The sequence below is a fragment of the Esox lucius genome, chromosome 11, assembly GCF_011004845.1.
Source record: "Esox lucius isolate fEsoLuc1 chromosome 11, fEsoLuc1.pri, whole genome shotgun sequence".
NCBI classification, from domain to species: domain Eukaryota; kingdom Metazoa; phylum Chordata; class Actinopteri; order Esociformes; family Esocidae; genus Esox; species Esox lucius.
In genome coordinates this window covers 43,526,294-43,545,214 of record NC_047579.1, presented here as the reverse complement: position 1 = coordinate 43,545,214, position 18,921 = coordinate 43,526,294, and the positions used below count along the sequence as shown (strand labels likewise).

Genomic DNA, 18,921 nt, shown 5'->3' with positions numbered 1-18,921 from the left:
GATAACCACATAGAGGACTGTTATAGAATATTTTATCCTTTATGATAACCAAAGAGCATTATGGGAACACTTCTATTCATAACATCACCCAGATAAACTAACACTGTACACAGAAAAATAATTAACAGTACAGTAAAAAGCAAGCTGTTTCACTTCTAAAAACCTATTAAACCCCAATGTTTTAATCTGCATTTTAAAAGGACATTTATATATGTAAATCCTACTTATAAAAACATCAAATAGCATTTTAGCTAATGGTCTTTATCAAGAAAGTACAACATATTAACATTCAAGTAAATTTGGCTAAGGATTTAGTAGAGTTTATTTTGTTCTTTGTCAGTTCTGTGAACAGTAAATATATATTTCATTTACAAAACACAGTCAAAATGAAAGTGATTCATACATTTATATATTAACTGATATAGACAATAGTGAAGGATGTTGAGTTTAACTCACCAGCATCACTGTCAGCTGTAGCAGCCGAAGGTGAGTAGTCTTGCTTGCAGTTTCTTCTCTCATTTCCTGATTGGCTCAGAGGTCCCAGTGAGCAAGGCCAATCGCTAAAAGCCAAGCTCTTGCCATGGGTGGTTCAGCAAAACACAGCATGAGCACAGCACGAGGTGAGTTAGTGATTGGAGTTAAGACGAACGCCAAGTGATCACATTGCCTACAGTCGCTGCAATATGCCCCCACTGGAACATTTGTGGAGTGCATGGACACAGCTCTTAGCTGTGGTATAATGCTGTGTATGGTTTCCAATATTATTAAAATATATATATATTTATATATATTTGCCGTATCTATTGCATATATAGTAGTTCCTTATAAATGGGTGCTTCAAATCCTGAATACTGATTGGCTGATAGCTGGGGTATATGAGACCGTAAGTCACGGGTATGACATCACATACATTTTTTGCTCAAATTCTCTCTTTTATGTTGTACCCAGCCTTTAACCGTGGTATATTTGTTTTTATACCACAAACATCCTTGTGCAGCAGGAGTCAACCAGAGGAGGTGAATGCTGTAAACGTACCAGCAGTGAAACCAGAGGGGGATTGACCTACTAAATGGACAGCAGTGGAGCCATTTGACTCAACATTCAATGATGTTGAGTGATAATTCAGATAATTCACATATTGCTCAGTAGGTAAATAAATAGGTATCAAGTTGAAAATCAAAGACGAGTATGTTTTTTGCAGTCTCCCTGCCATTCAGAATTATACAGTTTTAGTTTCAGGTTATTTTAAATAATTTGAAAAAAAGCGGTTTCATTCAGATTTTAGGGCTTCTGAAAATGAATCCTTCATTGTTCTACATACCATGGTAGTAAGCTACAGCCTTCACAACAAGACTATTGCTGTCATTAATATCAGTGGTCACAATAGTAAAGGATGTGTTGTCTAAATGACCGTACTATCTAGAAATACGGTACTTTTGGGGGATATTTTTATGTGCTATTAATCACCACCACATTGCTCTATGCTTGCTGGCACCTGAGTGACTACAAAGCAGGCTAAACAAACATTCTACCCACCAATGCAAAATGTGGCAGTTGTTAATTTTAGGCCCTGAAAATTGTACGTTAATAAAGATTTGACTAGGCGAGCACCGGGCCACGCCCTCTGCTTCCCTAATGGCATAACTAGCTGTTTACAAGTGGTTTCCTCAGGCTAGGCCAGAACCATATAACCTTGTAGCATCGACTGCAACTACATAGTTGTCTCCCTAGTAGTGTTTATTATCGAGAATAAATGTCTTGTAGCTAAAAGAAGACAACTCCGTAGTTGCCCTGTAGTTTTCTGAGTCATTACTGACTGGCACACCATATTTATTACACAAACTGGCTAGGTAACGTAATGTACAACATAAACCTATAGAGCTTGTTAACATATGCTCCAGAAGATAGCCAAGTTGAAGTTAGCAATAATAATTAGACACCCTAGCTCGCTAGCAAAGCTCACATAATTGGCAATAAAACACAGCAAATCCAAATAGATTAGATTCAACTTTATTGTCAGTGAACAGTGCAAGTACAGTGCAACAAAATGCAGTTAGCATCTAACCAGAAGTGTAAATAGATGAAGGCAGAAAATGTAGTATTTGAAAGTAAAAGTATTTAAAAGTATTAAGTATAATGTATGTTACAAGTGGGATGTATAGATTTGCAATGAAGGCAAATACGAGTACATGTGGGACAAGCCTCTCTGCCATTCCTTATTTCCTGTCCTGTCAAGGTGGACTAACAGTCTGTTGTGCTAGAAGAGTGTGTGGGTGGGTTTGTTTCCGCAATAACAACTCTAATACCACTCTATCATATTCTATCTTCCCACCCACTTTATTCCTCAAATTCTGCAACCTCACTTTACCTCTGGAAAGTTATTTCTATCTGCACAGCTCTTGTAGCCCCACCCCATATTTATGTGTTAGTGTACAGTCTCTGCCCCCCCCATGTTCAACCGTAGTCTCTACCCCCCCCCCCCCATGTTCAACAGTACAGTCTATACCCCCCTCCATGATCAACAGCAGAGTCTCTAGCCCCCATGTTCAACAGTATAGTCTATACCCCCCTCCCCCATATTCAACAGTACTGTCTCTTCGCCCCTCTGTTCAACAGTAGACTTTCTACCCTACCCTAAATCTAACCCCTATTCCCACAAAAGCCTGTTACATGGATTGGCCTTAATTATTTACATTATCCTTGGGCTAGTATTCTTGTGAGGTCTTCTGCTCATCACAAGAACAGTAATAGATGCACACACATCAGACACACTTCTGCCGACACAGTCCATACATCAGCATGCACAGCTCCTCACAGCCCTGCAACGACCCAGTGTTCATGGTAACAGACATTCATAATGCCATCCACCCACACACACACACACACTTGCATGCACACACAGACACACACACCCACAAACACAAACAACCACATTGCACAGCCCACGCCCCAAATATGCGCCCATTCCAGAAAGACGACAACGCATCTTCTACCATTCACATTGCCATGGAAACACAGGATGTGGTCAGCTGATTGGCTTATGAGCTGCATGAAGGAGGCCAAGTACTGGCTAGCAGCACTCCATGATCCATCGTCTGACCACGCTAGTGCTGTAGGCATGTGGAACCAGGTGGTATGGATGGGATTCCTATATTATCTCACTACGCCCTGTAAACACAGGCAGCACTTGGTCATCATCAACTGCCATGATGGTCGCTGACTTGGTTAGAGGAAGCAGCAGAGGCTAGTAAGATCTGGACAGTCATGGGTAATATGCAAATCACTAAGTCCATGAAGACGTGGGTCACTGGTTCAGATGGGCAGTAGGCTCTGTACTCAACTCAAACTGTCACCTATGGGAAGAGTCTCGCTGTTACCTAGGGTACCGAGCCTAGCTGTTACCTAGGTTACAGAGCCTAGCTGTTACCTGGGTTACAGAGCCTAGCTGTTACCTAGGTTACAGACTATAGTTGTTGCCTTATTTTTTTCATTTTCCATTTACTTTGAATGATGAAGAATCATCCAGACAGTTGTTTTGGTCGAAGTTCAATTTCTGGGATTTATTTGCCTGTAAAGTTGCATGCACAAGCCATTAATATTTGCTGTTTCCAGACATAGCAAAAATAAATGCTCCAAAACTTCCCAGAAAAAGCTACACAACAATCTAATATTTCTATATATGCATGTCAATCCCAAATCTTTACAATTTCCCCTACTACGAACACACGTTTCACTCAACATGTGTCTCACTCAAACTGTGTGTATTTCTGGCTTTGCCCTTGTACCGGAACTCATTTCTGAATCTGCACACAGGTGCCCATTCTATTTTGTCAATATGGGGAACAGCACTGAACGTACCATGACTGAAGAAGCTACTCCATTTACTTCAAATGCACGCATTTTCCAAAAACATCCCCCGAGAACACTTTCATCTTTCGAAATAGACAGTTACAGTTGAGAACATATTTTCGGGCGTGTCCAACCACTGCAGTCACTAGACAGCCAAAATGTGTGTTTCACCTGTTACCTTGAGAACCCCTTAGAGTGGAATGGATGGAACCGGACATTAATCAGACTGGGGGAGAAAGAACAGCATCAATGATAATGTTCTTTCCTGCTCAGATGGTCTGCACTACTGTATTGTCTTATCATCCTTGATGTATTGAATAAGAAAGGAGGTATTATTCATTGAATATATCCCTTTTGTTACATGGTGGGAGTTGCATTTTTGTTATCAAGACATGGTCTGCTAGGCCCAAAACCTTTTGGATTAAGAAAACAAATGCTAGTATGTTGGATCAGGTTGGGTTCACTCACCATTACAGAATAATTTTATCTGCAGGCTACAGGTCCATCACCTCCTCCACTTCCTGTATGTTTACACCACCCTGTACAGGGAAACAACATTCAACAGTTCAGTGGTTCTCAACATGGTGGTCTAGGCCAACCCAGGGAGCCTAAGAGTTGTCAGGTTGGCCTTGACATGACAAGGAAAATCCTTACAATTTGACCCAGAAATTTGACTAAATAAATAATACTTTGCAAAACTTATTCTTGACAAATATTTTAATTTGAATGTATAACTAATTTGGTTCTTTTTGATATTTTCTTTTGAAAAGCTGAAACCCAAAATCAATTATTGCAGTGGTTTTATGTTGTGACTCTTTTTTACATCTGAAATATGTTGCTTGCACCATTACTCCACTCCCAACTCTGTAGCTCCTTCAAAGTGATTATTGGTTTCTCTGTAGCTTCTCTCTCAATTTGCCTTCTTGTTTGAGCGCTGAGTTTTGAGGGGTATCCTTTTCTTGACAGGATATGTGACAGGAAATGTAATGTTTCACAGGCAGAGGCCAATGGTTATGTAATTGTTTCTTTTGTCCTGTTCAACTACGAACATCCCCACCATTGGGGTTGAATATTTATGCGGGCAACACATTTCTTGTTTAATACTTACCAACCAATGTAACTTATTTTGTGTAAATATACCATTTCTATATTTACAGTAATATGTAACATTCTGTAATATGTATACATTTTCAAGGCATTATAAAAGAACAGCAAAATCCAATATATAAAAGATACATTCATTTAAAAATGCCTTGCTCTGAAATGGACTTTAGTTGGTCCATCCATCCATCTTCTTCCGCTTATCCAGGGCCGGGTCGCGGGGGCAGCAGTCTAAGCAGAGATGCCCAGACTTCCCTCTCCCTAGACACTTCCTCTAGCTGACTTTAGTTGGTAAAAATTGTAATACTGCCTCACAAGTTTCAACCAACCATTACATTTCTCTGCATGGGGTTGCCTGATAAAACATGTAATTCTTGCTCTTAGATAAGAAAAATAGACAAGTTGAATGAGAAGACAGCACTGAAAAGTATATTCAGGGCCAGATGGTCTGCACTACTGTATTGTCTTATCATCCTTGATGTATTGAATAAGATGATGATGTTGATGATGTTGCATTGTCTCGATGCATTGACCAGGATATTTCAGGTCACCAGCAGCAGTTCTCCCACTGAGCAAGCAGCTTTTGCAATTGCATTCTGACAGTATGTATTTCTTTAAGATTTTATTTATGTAGAAATGCATAATTCAGAAATGTCTGAGACATTTTAATAAACACAATGAAAAAATACAATTGTGCCAATAGTTTTACTGAAAGGACAGCTACTAATGGCTGGGGGCAACTAAATATTGCGGTTGAAAGGTGAGCGTGTGCTTGTGAGTGAGTGCAGTAGTGGTGGAGGTGAGGTTGAAGGATGATCGATGTACTTGAGCGTTGCTCCCCCCCCCCCCTCCACCCCCCCCAACAAACATGTCTTCTGTACAAGCATCCACCCAGCCGCACTGACATTGACATTCCCCTACAGTGCCACCCCTCCTGAATCTCGGCGATCTCGAGGGGCTGGCCACCACTCGAGTGAGGGCAGATCTATTGTGCCACAGCTTGTGCTGCTGAAAGGCTTTCCGGATGGCTGAGCCCACAGTGCTTGGATGGACAGAACCGGGAGGGTTGGTAGAGGACGGGGATAATGGCGAAGACGGGGTTAGCTCTGGAAGCCAGTCCAAGCGTACACGCTCAGCCCTTTGGTCTGCTGACAACTGGAAATAGTTACACTGCCCGTTCTGAAGGAGGTGCTCCCGAAAACAGTCTCCTCAGTGTTGTCATGTGGCCCTCGTCGGCATGTTCAGCTCAATCAAAAAACTCATCTGGGTCTTTTTGCAGATCCCTCTTCCAAGGATCAACCCCAAGCCAGACACACACGCACCGAGATCAAAGAGCACAAAGACACAAAGTGCAAAGCGGTACCTCACATTTCCCCTCCAATTGAATGTGACAGTGATGGGCATGTGGGTTAGTGGTGTGGGTGGGGATGACGTGTTGTCCTACATACATCTCAATTCTACTCACATCATTAAGGAGTAAAAAATCATGTCTGTCTAGTGGAGGATGTGGCTGGGGGATCGGTATAGGACAGGGTGGCAAACGAAGGCTGCTCGACATTGAACAGGAAAGAAGTGGATGCCATTTTATTAGAAAGCCAGAGGCGAACCAGTAGTCCCGGAGCATAACAGCACGGGAAGCTTGGCCTTCTCAGCAATTTTCCTCAGACCCAACCAGCTCTCCGAACCCCACATCTCCCTCCACTTGCATGCCGTAGTGATGGGAGTGAGAGCCCTCGGGCTCTTGGCTAGCCGCTGCCCTCCATCCACGGCACTGTTTGCTTATGCTAATGACCATGTTTTTTCCCCCATCCACACAGAAATACACACGAACACCACACTATCAATAATCTTTAGGGACAAACAGATATGCTAACACCCGCTAACATCATCTAGGCTATTTGTGACCTTTGTGTGAGAAACACTGTTGTCGGAGCACGAAGCGAGGAGATATAATTATTAAGCTATTGGCTATTAGAATAGAGAATAGGGCTGAAAAGAGGCCATTCATTCTCTGAAATATAATTCAGAGAAAACTAAATTAAAGTGTTCTAGACATTTCTCAAAAGCGCCGATGACATTTAGATTGCTGCCATCAGGCCCTTATGGCCGTCAAATTTGTATGCTGATTGAAGCCCTGGCAGATAAACGGCACAGTGGTGTACAAAGACACTGAAGATGAAAAGACAACGGACTGTCATAAATGTCAGGGAACTTTGAGAGGCTGTGAACAATTGTGAGCAGCTATTTTAAATATATCTATGATGGGAAAGATAAAAAAACATCTTTAATTTTATATCATGTAGATTAGGAGGATGTGAGGTGGGAGAAAGGTTTCGATTTTATTCTAACAGCTTTTTGTGCCGACTGGGGCTCTTTTTCAGAGCACACCTTTAAGGTCTTCACATAGAAATGAGAATGAATAGAACAGGCATCCCCATTCCAGTCAGTGACGGTGCAGGTCTGCTGGAGACAATTGGCTTTTTTATTATTTGATTCAGCAAATTCCTTTATCCTCCTTTCGCCTTCCTCTCTGGTCTCCTGTAAAAGTCCAAAAGGTTATTGAGGAGAGGCATTACAGACAATGAATGTTCCTCAGGGTTCAATCCTCGGGCCTACTTTATCGTTATTGTTTCTCACCTCATCTGGATCGGAGTTGGTGTATGTCCATACATAAGTGTTTTGGTATCTGGTAGGACCCCTTATTTTCTTTCTGGAGAAATATTAGCCACCTCCAGTCTAAAATCAAATCAAAGACTTACAAAACATACTCTTGTAAAAACAATCCTACCGGTCCAAGAATTTTTGCAAGGTAATTTACTGGGTCGTCGCCAAGAGTCCCCTCAATGAATTAGAAGTAGTTTAACACAACACCATCTGCTTTGTTGTTACCGAATTACTGCACCTGCTCAGAATCCAGATGTGTGTGTGTGTGTATATATACAGTAACAGTCAAAAGTTTGGACACACTTAACTTTGTCATCGGGCAGGGCTAGGGAGCTGGACCTCTCCACTTTATGTCCCTCCCTGGTGCTGCAGATGGAAACAGCACATTTTTTATGGAATATCTACAAAGGCGTACAGAGGCCCATTATCAGAAACCATCAGTTCTGTGTTCCAGTGGCATATTGTGTTTGCAAATCCAAGTTGGTCATTTTAAAAGGCTAACTGATCATTAGAAAATCCTTTTGCAATTTTGTCTGCACAGCTCTTTGCTGATTATAAAAGCAATTAAAGGGACCTTCTTTAGACTAGTCAAGTATCTGGAGCATCAGTGTCACGGGGTTCCTCCCAGTGTAACTCCTCCTACACCACCTCCTCTGCTCTGGTCCACGTCAACTGCCTTTCAGACGCCATCATTCCCAAACTCTCTCGACAGGGAGCTCTTGAATGTAGCAGACTGTCTCGTTCTACCACCCTCAACTGATTCCTATTCCCCATTAGTATGTGTACATGTTCCCACAGCTCCCCCGTTCGCTGTCTAGTATTGTCAAAATGTCACAATGTTAGTCATCTTGTAGTTGTGTCTGTACTTCCTCTCCTTCACGCTCAACTGCGTTTATTACAGTTTTTCTCAGTCGCTTTGGTACATTTCTCAGATCACAACTGAAATTCTCAAAACTACTTGTTCAACCTCCACATCCAGTCAGTAGTGCACATCACAAATGCAATTTCTCATTCTTTTGAAAACAAATTCCAATGCTTTGGTACATTCATGCAATTGATTATGTACAATTGTCAGCTTTTTCCTACATCATCAATTGCTTGTCATGTTGATCAAAATATATTATACTAGTTCTCTGTTGAATAGACTTCACACCCAAAACGTCTAGGCATAAGTTCATTCCATAAGTCGATAAATGCAAAATGGTTGAACCAGTTGCCATAATCTCTCAATCATATTTTCTATACTCAGACACACAGCCAGATGTCCCTGCTGGCTGCCATGGATGCAGCATGTGAGGACATCAGAACAGATGCCTACAGAGGCTGGATGAGACACTGCAAGAGATTTCCGTGCTATTCCAAGGGAAGATATCTGTTGTGATGTGGATGAGAATCTGTGGCCTGACAGACCAGGACGTCAGGAGGTGTAGATAGACTGCACTGTAATTCCCCATACAGCGCTGCATGTGCAGTTCTGCCTGAGGGGTGTTTCCTATGTTGAACTTGCTAATTTTGTATTTTTTTCCTTTTTGCTGTAGAATAGTTTCTTTTCTGTATTGTGATGACATTGTGTTGTAATTTGTTGACAGACCAACAGAAAAAAGCATGAATGTGAATCCAGTCCAATCAGTATCCCACATATAGGTGTGTGTAACTTTATACTGTTGACATTGTGCAGCCTTGTGCATTTCCGATCATAGTCATCAATACCGTAGGCATAGTTTACATCAGAAAATACTTACCGAGTACACTGTTATATTGACAACATGGCTAAGAATTTTGACTATGTGGTTTATGAACAGTGACACAAGGGCTCATCATTCTGATGGCACCGATATGTTACCTGACTACTTCTGAAAGATGAACTAAGGATTTTGAGTTCCAGGCGTTTGTCGGTGATCCTTTGTGTGGTACTGTTTGTACGAATTGTTTTGAGAAATGCACTTACTGGTTCGCAAACGTTAAGGGTGATTAGAGAAATGTCCCAAAGCAACTGAGAAAAACTTTAAGATGGATAAAAGAACACAGACCACTGGACAGAGGAAGATTGGAAAAAAATATTATGGACGGACAAATATAAATTTGAGGACCAAAATGAAAAGATGCTGGAGGAGTGGCTGGGTCCCATCAGTCAAGCATGATGGAGGCAATGTGATGGTCTGGGGGTGCTTTAGAGGTGGTAAAGTGGGAGATTTGTACAGGGTAAACTTGACCTTGAAGAAGGAAGGCTATCACTCCATTTTGCAACACCATGCCATACCCTGTGGACGGCGCTGATGGGAGCACTGCTCCAAACTAGACAAGAACTATTTAGGGAAGAAGCAGTATTGGTGGTGAAGAGAAATCAGATTGCAATGATGCAACTCTACAAGGTACCTTTGGAGAGGAATGGTGAGCGAGTGATGGAGCTGGGGTACCAGTAATTATAGGTAATAATTCATCATTGTACACTACACAGTGCTGTAATCTCATTGTCTTTCAGTATTGACAAGTACAACCTGTATATGCAGAATATGTTATACAATGTGGGTTGTGTAACTGTATGATTTCTAAAATCTTCTGTACTGTCAATTATTTCCTAAGTCGCTCAATTATTTTACTATCTTTTATAGAGAGTTATGGAGCCAGAGGTGGATGAATCCCCACACATTTTGTGTATGTTGACGAGGCAGGATTCAACTTGACCAAAGTCAGGAGACATGGCCGTCAGATCATTGGTCACCACTGTTGGTGCGCCAGGCCAGCGTGGAGGGAACATTACAATGTGTGCTGCCATGATACAGTATGTGTGAATGGTGTACTCAGCCACATCCCCATCATTGGGCCCTGTAACACACAACGTCTCCTCCGTTTCCTGGAAACCCTTTAGTGGGATCTCATTCCTGAGAATGAGAGGGGGTTGGTTAGAAATGACGTGCCAGCGTATGTTATAGTTTGGGACAACGCAAATTTCCATTGATCAAAGACAATCAGGGAATGGTTTGTTGCCCAGCCGCTAAATTCCATTGAGGAGTTATTTTCTGCGTGGAGGTGGGAGGTCCTTGTGTCCAGTTCTCCTTAGTGGACGCAATGGATGCTGGTTCTGAGGATGTCACAGCAGATTGTTGTTGCTGCTTCATGACACAATATTTTTCCCTCGTTGCATTGCAAGGGAGGATATCAGGTGTGACGTAAATGAAATGTTGTGGCCAGACTGAGAGAAGAGACTGGAGGTTAATGAACTTGCAGTATATTTTCTTTTTTCTTGCACATTGCAGTTCCTGATAATTTTGCTGTTGTATACGTATATATTTGTTCCGTAAAGGTTTTCTTTAAATATTTTCGGCTTGGCTGTAAAGTGTGTCCATACAATGATGAGAAATGTTTGAATGAATGTTTTGTTGAAAGTATACTGTGTGTCATGACTTTTTGACATCAATACCATTCTGCTGCCGATGTATACAATGGTAGCAATTGGAAAATATGACATAGTGGGTCACAATCCCAATTTCAGAGTATGCTGTCATTTGACAAGTGGTCTTTGCATTTTGTTTGTCTTGGTCTGAGCAATGATAAAGGAATATTTTGTTTTGATGACAGTGATTTGTTGGATTGAATTTATTTACATTTGAAACAGGAGTTAATTCTTTTGAGTGAGTGAGCAGGTCACATAGAGTGGTGTGCAGAATGTACCACGTTATGTGAGGACTGTACTTTTGTACGTTGACAATTGTACGTTTCAGTAAATGTGCCATATCGATTGATGAAGAACTGTCAGTTTTGGAATTGCCTTCATGATGCAATAAATTTGTTCAGTGTAGGTGAACATTTCCAGTTCAAGCTAATGGCCAATAGGGCATTAATTTCCATTTTAAGCTAATGGCCAAAAGAGCAATAATTTCTCATGGGACCAGGTGACCTTATTCCACTGCTCCAAGGTCCAGTTCCGACTCTCGATTGTAGGCTCTTTCGACGGTGGATGGGTCATCATGGGCACCCTGACCAGTCTGCTGCCCCATACTCAGCAGGGTGCGATGCACTGTGTGTTGTAAAACGTTCCTCTCATAACCATCATTAACATTTTCTGTGACTTGTGACAGAGTAGACCTTCTGTCGGGTTTGGACCAGATGGGTTAGCGTTCGTTGTCCTCGCGTAAGTGAGCCTTGGATGCCCTGATGCCAGTTTGTGGTTTGTCCTTCCTCCTTCCTCTGTCGGTATCTACTCATCACTGCTAACTGGGAGCACACCACAAGCCTTGTCGTTTCAGAGATGACCATGACACGTGCCCATGTTAAGAGATGATCAGCGATATTCGCTCCATCTGTGAGTGGTCGAAATCACATCATTCTAAAAAAAATGCTCCGTATTCAGTCCAAATTTTTTCCATTTGAACATCCAAATTGCATTCATTCCATTAATGAAAATAGCTGCCCTGGTTGACTGACCAGCTTCCCAGGCTGCTTAAAATTTTTTAAATGTTCGGGTATATAATTTAGTGTACCAACATAGATAATCGCATCATACAATGGATGTTTACTTTTGGATGAGTTGAGGTTCCAGAAGGCTAACAAAGCCAATCTGAAGTAATTCTGGGACTCAGTATTGGCTGCATTAGGCCTTGAGTTGTGTTGCATTTGTTTTGTTTTGTTTGCCTGATATTTTCATTGTGCAGTCTAGTCAGGTACTCCCTCCTTGTACACACAATGAACTAGGCTTGAATGATTTTTAATGGCCTCCGAAGACATCCTCTTTTCGCACTCCACAAAGCGATATTAAACACATCACCTTCCTACCGTCAAAAGAGCCTTAGGGAGTGGCACTAAATTACCTTGAAAACAGTTTTTTGTTTTCGCCCTCTGTGTTGGTAATACATTTGCTTTATCTGTTGATCTGGGAACTCTGGGTGTCACTAATAGGACCTTGGTGTGCTGTAGCTAGTCTACACCTCCTGACCATGAGAGAGGGTCATCAGATCAGTGTCTGGTTAATTTTGATGTTTTTTTATGGTACCGCCGGTGGTAGTTAACTATTTGATGTTGGCTTTGTGCTTCCTAACGACATGCTGTGACAAGTCACTTAATAGCGGCTAGTAAGTCATTCAAAACCTACCCAAAGTGGAGTCGCTGTCCCTCCTCCCTTGTATAATACAGTAGAGTTGCTGTCTCTCCCCCCTTGTATGACACTGTGGAGTTGCTGTCTCTCCCTCCTTGTATAACAAAGTGGAGTCGCTGTCCCTCCCCCCTTGTATAATACAGTAGAGTCGCTGTCTCTCCCCCCTTGTATGACACTGTGGAGTTGCTGTCTCTCCCTCATTGTATAACAAAGTGGAGTCACTGTCTCTCCCTCCTTGTATAACACAGTGGAGTCACCGTCTCTCCCTCCTTGTATAACACAGTGGAGTCGCTGTCTTTCCTTCCTTGTATAACACTGTGGAGTCGCTGTCTCTCCTTCCTTGTATAACACAGTGGAGTCACTGTCTCTTCCTCCTTGTATAACACATTGGGGAGTCGCTGTCTCTCCCTCCTTGTATAACATAGTGGATTAACTGTCTCTCCCTCTTTGTATAACACAGTGGAGTCACCGTCTCTCCCTCCTTGTATAACACAGTGGAGTCGCTGTCTTTCCTTCCTTGTATAACACTGTGGAGTCGCTGTCTCTCCTTCCTTGTATGACATAGTGGAGTTGCTGTCTTCCCTCCTTGTATAACATAGTGGAGTCGCTATTTCTCCCCGCTTGTATAACACAGTGGAGTCATTGTCTCTCCCTCCTTGTATAACGAAGTGGAGTCATTGTCTCTCCCTCCTTGTATAACACAGTGGAGTCGCTCTCTCTCCCTCCTTGTATAACACAGTGGAGTCACTGTCTCTCCCTCCTTGTATAACACAGTGGAGTCACTTTCTTTTCCTCCTTGTATAACACAGTGGAGTCGCTGTCTCTCCCCCCCTTGTATAACACAGTGGAGTCACTGTCTCTTCCACCTTGTATTACACAGTGGAGTCACTGTCTTTCCCTCCTTGTGTAACACAGTGGGGTCGCTGTTTCTCCCCTCTTGTACAACAAAGTGGAGTCGCTGTCTCTCCCTCCTTGTATAACAAAGTGGAGTCGCTGTCCCTCCCCCCTTGTATAATACAGTAGAGTCGCTGTCTCTCCCCCCTTGTATGACACTGTGGAGTTGCTGTCTTTCCCTCATTGTATAACAAAGTGGAGTCACTGTCTCTCCCTCCTTGTATAACACAGTGGAGTCACTGTCTCTCCCTCCTTGTATAACACAGTGGAGTCACTGTCTTTCCTTCCTTGTATAACACAGTGGAGTCGCTATCTCTCCTTCCTTGTATAACACAGTGGAGTCATTGTCTCTCCCTCTTTGCATAACACAGTGGACTTACTGTCTCTTCCTCCTTGTATAACACATTGGGGAGTCGCTGTCTCTCCCTCCTTGTATAACATAGTGGAGTCACTGTCTCTCCCTCTTTGCATAACACAGTGGACTTACTGTCTCTTCCTCCTTGTATAACACATTGGGGAGTCGCTGTCTCTCCCTCCTTGTATAACATAGTGGAGTCACTGTCTCTCCCTTCTTGTATAACACAGTGGAGTTGCTGTCTTCCCTCCTTGTATAACATAGTGGAGTTGCTATCTCTCCCCGCTTGTATAACACAGTGGAGTCATTGTCTCTCCCTCCTTGTATAACGAAGTGGAGTCATTGTCTCTCCCTCCTTGTATAACACAGTGGAGTCGCTGTCTCTCCTTCCTTGTATAACACTGTGGAGTCACTGTCTCTCCCACCATGTATACACAGTGGAGTCACTGTCTCTCCCTCCTTGTATAACACAGTGGAGTCACTTTCTTTCCCTCCTTGTATAACATAGTGGAGTCGCTGTCTCCCCCCCCCTTGTATAACACAGTGGAGTCACTGGCTCTTCCACCTTGTATTACACAGTGGAGTCACTGTCTTTCCCTCCTTGTACAACACAGTGGGGTCGCTGTTTCTCCCCTCGTGTACAACAAAGTGGAGTCGCTGTCTCTCCCCCCTTGTATAACACAGTGGAGTCGCTGTCTCTCCCTCATTGTATAACACAGTGGAGTCGCTGTCTCTCCCTCCTTGTATAACACAGTGGAGTCGCTGTCTCTCCCTCATTGTATAACACAGTGGAGTCGCTGTCTTTCCTTCCTTGTATATCACAGTGGAGTCGCTGTCCCTCCCCCCTTGTATAATACAGTAGAGTCGCTGTCTCTCCCCCCTTGTATGACACTGTGGAGTTGCTGTCTTTCCCTCATTGTATAACAAAGTGGAGTCACTGTCTCTCCCTCCTTGTATAACACAGTGGAGTCACTGTCTCTCCCTCCTTGTATAACACAGTGGAGTCGCTGTCTTTCCTTCCTTGTATAACACAGTGGAGTCGCTATCTCTCCTTCCTTGTATAACACAGTGGAGTCGCTGTTTCTCCCCTCTTGTACAACAAAGTGGAGTCGCTGTCTCTCCCCCCTTGTATAACACAGTGGAGTCGCTGTCTCTCCCTCATTGTATAACACAGTGGAGTCGCTGTCTCTCCCTCCTTGTATAACACAGTGGAGTCGCTGTCTCTCCCTCATTGTATAACACAGTGGAGTCGCTGTCTTTCCTTCCTTGTATATCACAGTGGAGTCGCTGTCTCTCCCCCCTTGTATAACACAGTGGAGTCGCTGTCTCTCCCTCATTGTATAACACAGTGGAGTCGCTGTCTCTCCCTCATTGTATAACACAGTGGAGTCGCTGTCTCTCCCTCCTTGTATATCACAGTGGAGTTGCTTTCTCTCCCTCCTTGTATAAGACATTGGGGAGTCGCTGTCTCTCCTCTCTGGAAAAGGAACACTTTTGCCAGTCTTTTGGAGTGAAGCCTTCTAGTCGTCTGTGTGATGGAGTGACAGCAAGCAGCAGCAAGAAACATTGGCCTGTAAATCAAATGTAACAGACCGACAGACAGACAGACCAACCTACAGACAAACCGACTGATAAACAGTCAGACCTACAAACAAACAGACTAACCTACAGACAGACCGACTGATAAACAGTCAGACCTACAAACAAACAGACCAACCTACAGACAGACCGACTGATAAACAGTCAGACCTACAAACAGACAGACCAACGTGAAGACAGACCGACTGATAAACAGTCAGACCTACAAACAGACAGACCAACGTGCAGACAGACCGACTGATAAACAGTCAGACCTACAAACAGACAGACCAACCAACAGACAGACCGACTGATAAACAGTCAGTCCTACAAACAGACAGACCAACGTGCAGACAGACCAACTGATAAACAGTCAGACCTACAAACAGACAGACCAACCTACAGACAGACCGACTGATAAACAGTCAGACCTACAAACAGACAGACCAATGTGCAGACAGACCAACTGATAAACAGTCAGACCTACAAACAGACAGACCAACGTGCAGACAGATCGACTGATAAACAGGCAGACCTACAAACAGACAGACCAACCTACAGACAGACCGACTGATAAACAGTCAGACCTACAAACAGACAGACCAACGTGCAGACAGACCGACTGATAAACAGGCAGACCTACAAACAGACCAACAGATAGACTAACAGACAGAAGGACCAATGTAGAGACGGACAATACTGTTTTCCAAGCCTTGCTTGGCCTTGTTATTCCATACATTATTAATCCAATCACAAGATCTCTTCCTCTACCTCCATCCTCTTTTCTCTTCATCCTCCTCTCTCTGTCTCCCTCTACTCGTACAGTTCACCTCTTTCCTTCCCTCCATTTTACACAGTCCATTAGCTGCTTCACCCCTCTCCTCCCCCTCTCCCCTTCTCTTCCCTCTCTGTCCCTCGTCTTCCACGCTCTGAATCTTTCTATCACCCGTAATGCATGTGTTTCTCAGCCTTGACCTTGGTTTGTCCCTGACCCTCACTAATGCATGTATGATTTAACTGCAGGTGCCTCTGACATTACCTTGTTCGCTCCATATTGTAACATGCAGCCAACACTCCTCTCCACATGGACCGTGTCTATTTGGAAACAGTTGTTGTGGTGTATGTTGCTGGGCGCTAGTTCCTGGTTGGGATACAATCTGAGAGGAGCATGTTGCCCAGACAACAGTGGAATACATCGACACTTACGGTGCCAGACATCCCAACAGGCGACAACAGTGGTGAGGTCACAGCAATGTTGGGGTTACCAAGGTTACCTTCTCCACTTTTCAATCAAGCCAGCCCCTCCCCTGGTGTTATCACTGTGGACTGACATTGTATTGCAGCTGCCTTCCAGAGTATCTTGGGCACCACAGAGCTGTCGTGAGCCATTCCAGTCACAGGGGGCAATTTACCTTTATGCCCACTCTCTATCTCTATGTCTATCTCTCCCTCTACCTCCTCTCCTCTCTCCATCTCTGTCCCTCTCTGACTCCCAGTCTCTCTCCCTCTCTATCTTCTTCTCAATCTTCTCTCACCATCTTCCTGTGACTGTCTCCCTCTCTCCATCTTCCTGTCTCTCTCTCCATCCATCTCCCGTCACATCTCCCCGTCTCCCTCTACCTCCCCACACACCCTCTCTTCTTGTGTACACATAATACACTGCTGTGTGGTCGAGGGACCTAGTGTGGATCCCTCACTCCCCCCAGCCTCAGCTCTCATTACTGGGGGAGTGTCTCTCCACCCACCCCCTCCTAGCTCTGGTTCTGAGCTCCACAAGACAAAATCCCTGGGCTCCCCATGATTACCATATCATCTCTTGGTGAGAGATTTGCCCCAGGCCTGTAGCAATGCAGAGCACTGCCTGTGCCTTTAAGAGAAAGAGAGACAGAGAGGTGTGTACAATAGAGAAAAATAAGAGAGAGAGAGAGAATGAGAGGGAGCGCAAATTCATTTATCATGAGCTAATTTTTGGTTCATTCTTAGCTGTGTGCTGAGCGTCTCTACACACGCAGGCACGCATACTTTCGCCTTCGGCGCTTATTGGTAAAGATTACGCCTCTCACACACGCGCGCGCTCCTTGTCTCTCTTCCACACGCGCAGTGCTAGAGCGCTGCCGCTGCTGGACCACAGCCATCTCGCGAAGGAGGGTACCGGAGAGGAAGACAGAGAGAGAGAGAGAGAGAGAGAGGAAGAAGGAGGACGGAAGAAGGAGAGGAGTGAATAGGAAGCGGGAACAGCACCAGGAAGGAGAGACTAAACCCTCGTGTGAAAAAGAGAAAGCGAGGGACAGGAGGGAAGAGAGAAAACAGAGGAACAGGAAACGCGATCCCTCTCAGCTCCAGCGGTCCGCATCGCAGCATGGGCAATGCACCATCCCAAGGCAGGTCAACCCTACTATCTCCATGCATACTTGTGTAGCAGGTATTTTCCAATCTGTTGGCTGTGCTGTCGGATTCTCTCACAGCAGGGAGGAGGTGGGGGAAGGCCCGATGGGGGCATTGCTTCCGTGTGATTCTCTGAATAGATCCCGGGTGGTGAGGCAGACAAGTGACTGGGAAGAGGAAGAAAGGATGTGGGGTTATGCTGGGGAAGATGGAGGGACTGGGTGGAGGTTGCAGGATGTGGGGTTATGCTGGGGAAGATGGAGGGACTGGGTGGAGGTTGCAGGATGTGGGGTTATGCTGGGGAAGATGGAGGGACTGGGTGGAGGTTGCAGGATGTGGGGTTATGCTGGGGAAGATGGAGGGACTGGGTGGAGGTTGCAGGATGTGGGGTTATGCTGGGGAAGATGGAGGGAACTGGGTGGAGGTTGCAGGATGTGGGGTTATGCTGGGGAAGATGGAGGGACTGGGTGGAGGTTGCAGGATGTGGGGTTATGCTGGGGAAGATGGAGGGACTGGGTGGAGGTTGCAGGATGTGGGGTTATGCTGGGGAAGATGGAGGGACTGGGTGGAGGTTGCAGGATGTGGGGTTATGATGGGGAAGATGGAGGGACTGGGTGGAGGTTGCAGGATGTGGGGTTATGCTGGGGAAGATGGAGGAACTGGGTGGAGGTTGCAGGATGTGTACATGCACAAGAAAGCCAGTAATGGGAGGAAGCTTGGGTAGTTCTGACATGTTTCTGTGTATGTGTGTGATTGTGTGAGTGTGTGATTGTGCGAGTGTGTCTGTTTGACATTGTGTGACTGTGTGTGCTGTGAACAGAAGGTGGAAGTACCAGTGTGTGAGTTGGTGGTGGTAGCAACAGCTGCATATGTCAGTCACATGGGAAAGCCTCAGAGAAGTGAAGCGTTCCGAGGAGTGTATTTGTGTGTGTGAGAGAGAGAGTAAGAACTGAATGAAGTGGGTAAGCGGAGTACAGGCAATGTGTGTGTGTGTGTGTCTGTG

General features: G+C 44.3%; 1 protein-coding gene across 2 annotated transcripts in view; it reads left to right on the top strand.

The window, feature by feature from the left end:
* The first annotated feature begins 17,501 nt into the window (after positions 1 to 17,501).
* si:ch211-278a6.1 (SRC kinase signaling inhibitor 1) overlaps positions 17,502 to 18,921 on the top strand; it is a 136,564-nt gene continuing 135,144 nt past the window's right edge. For both annotated transcript variants that reach the window (XM_029123647.2, XM_029123646.2), the window contains exon 1: positions 17,502 to 17,914. In XM_029123647.2, coding sequence (XP_028979480.2) covers positions 17,893 to 17,914 — 22 coding nt within the window. In that variant the 5' untranslated portion in view covers positions 17,502 to 17,892. The remainder of the gene's footprint in view (positions 17,915 to 18,921) is intronic.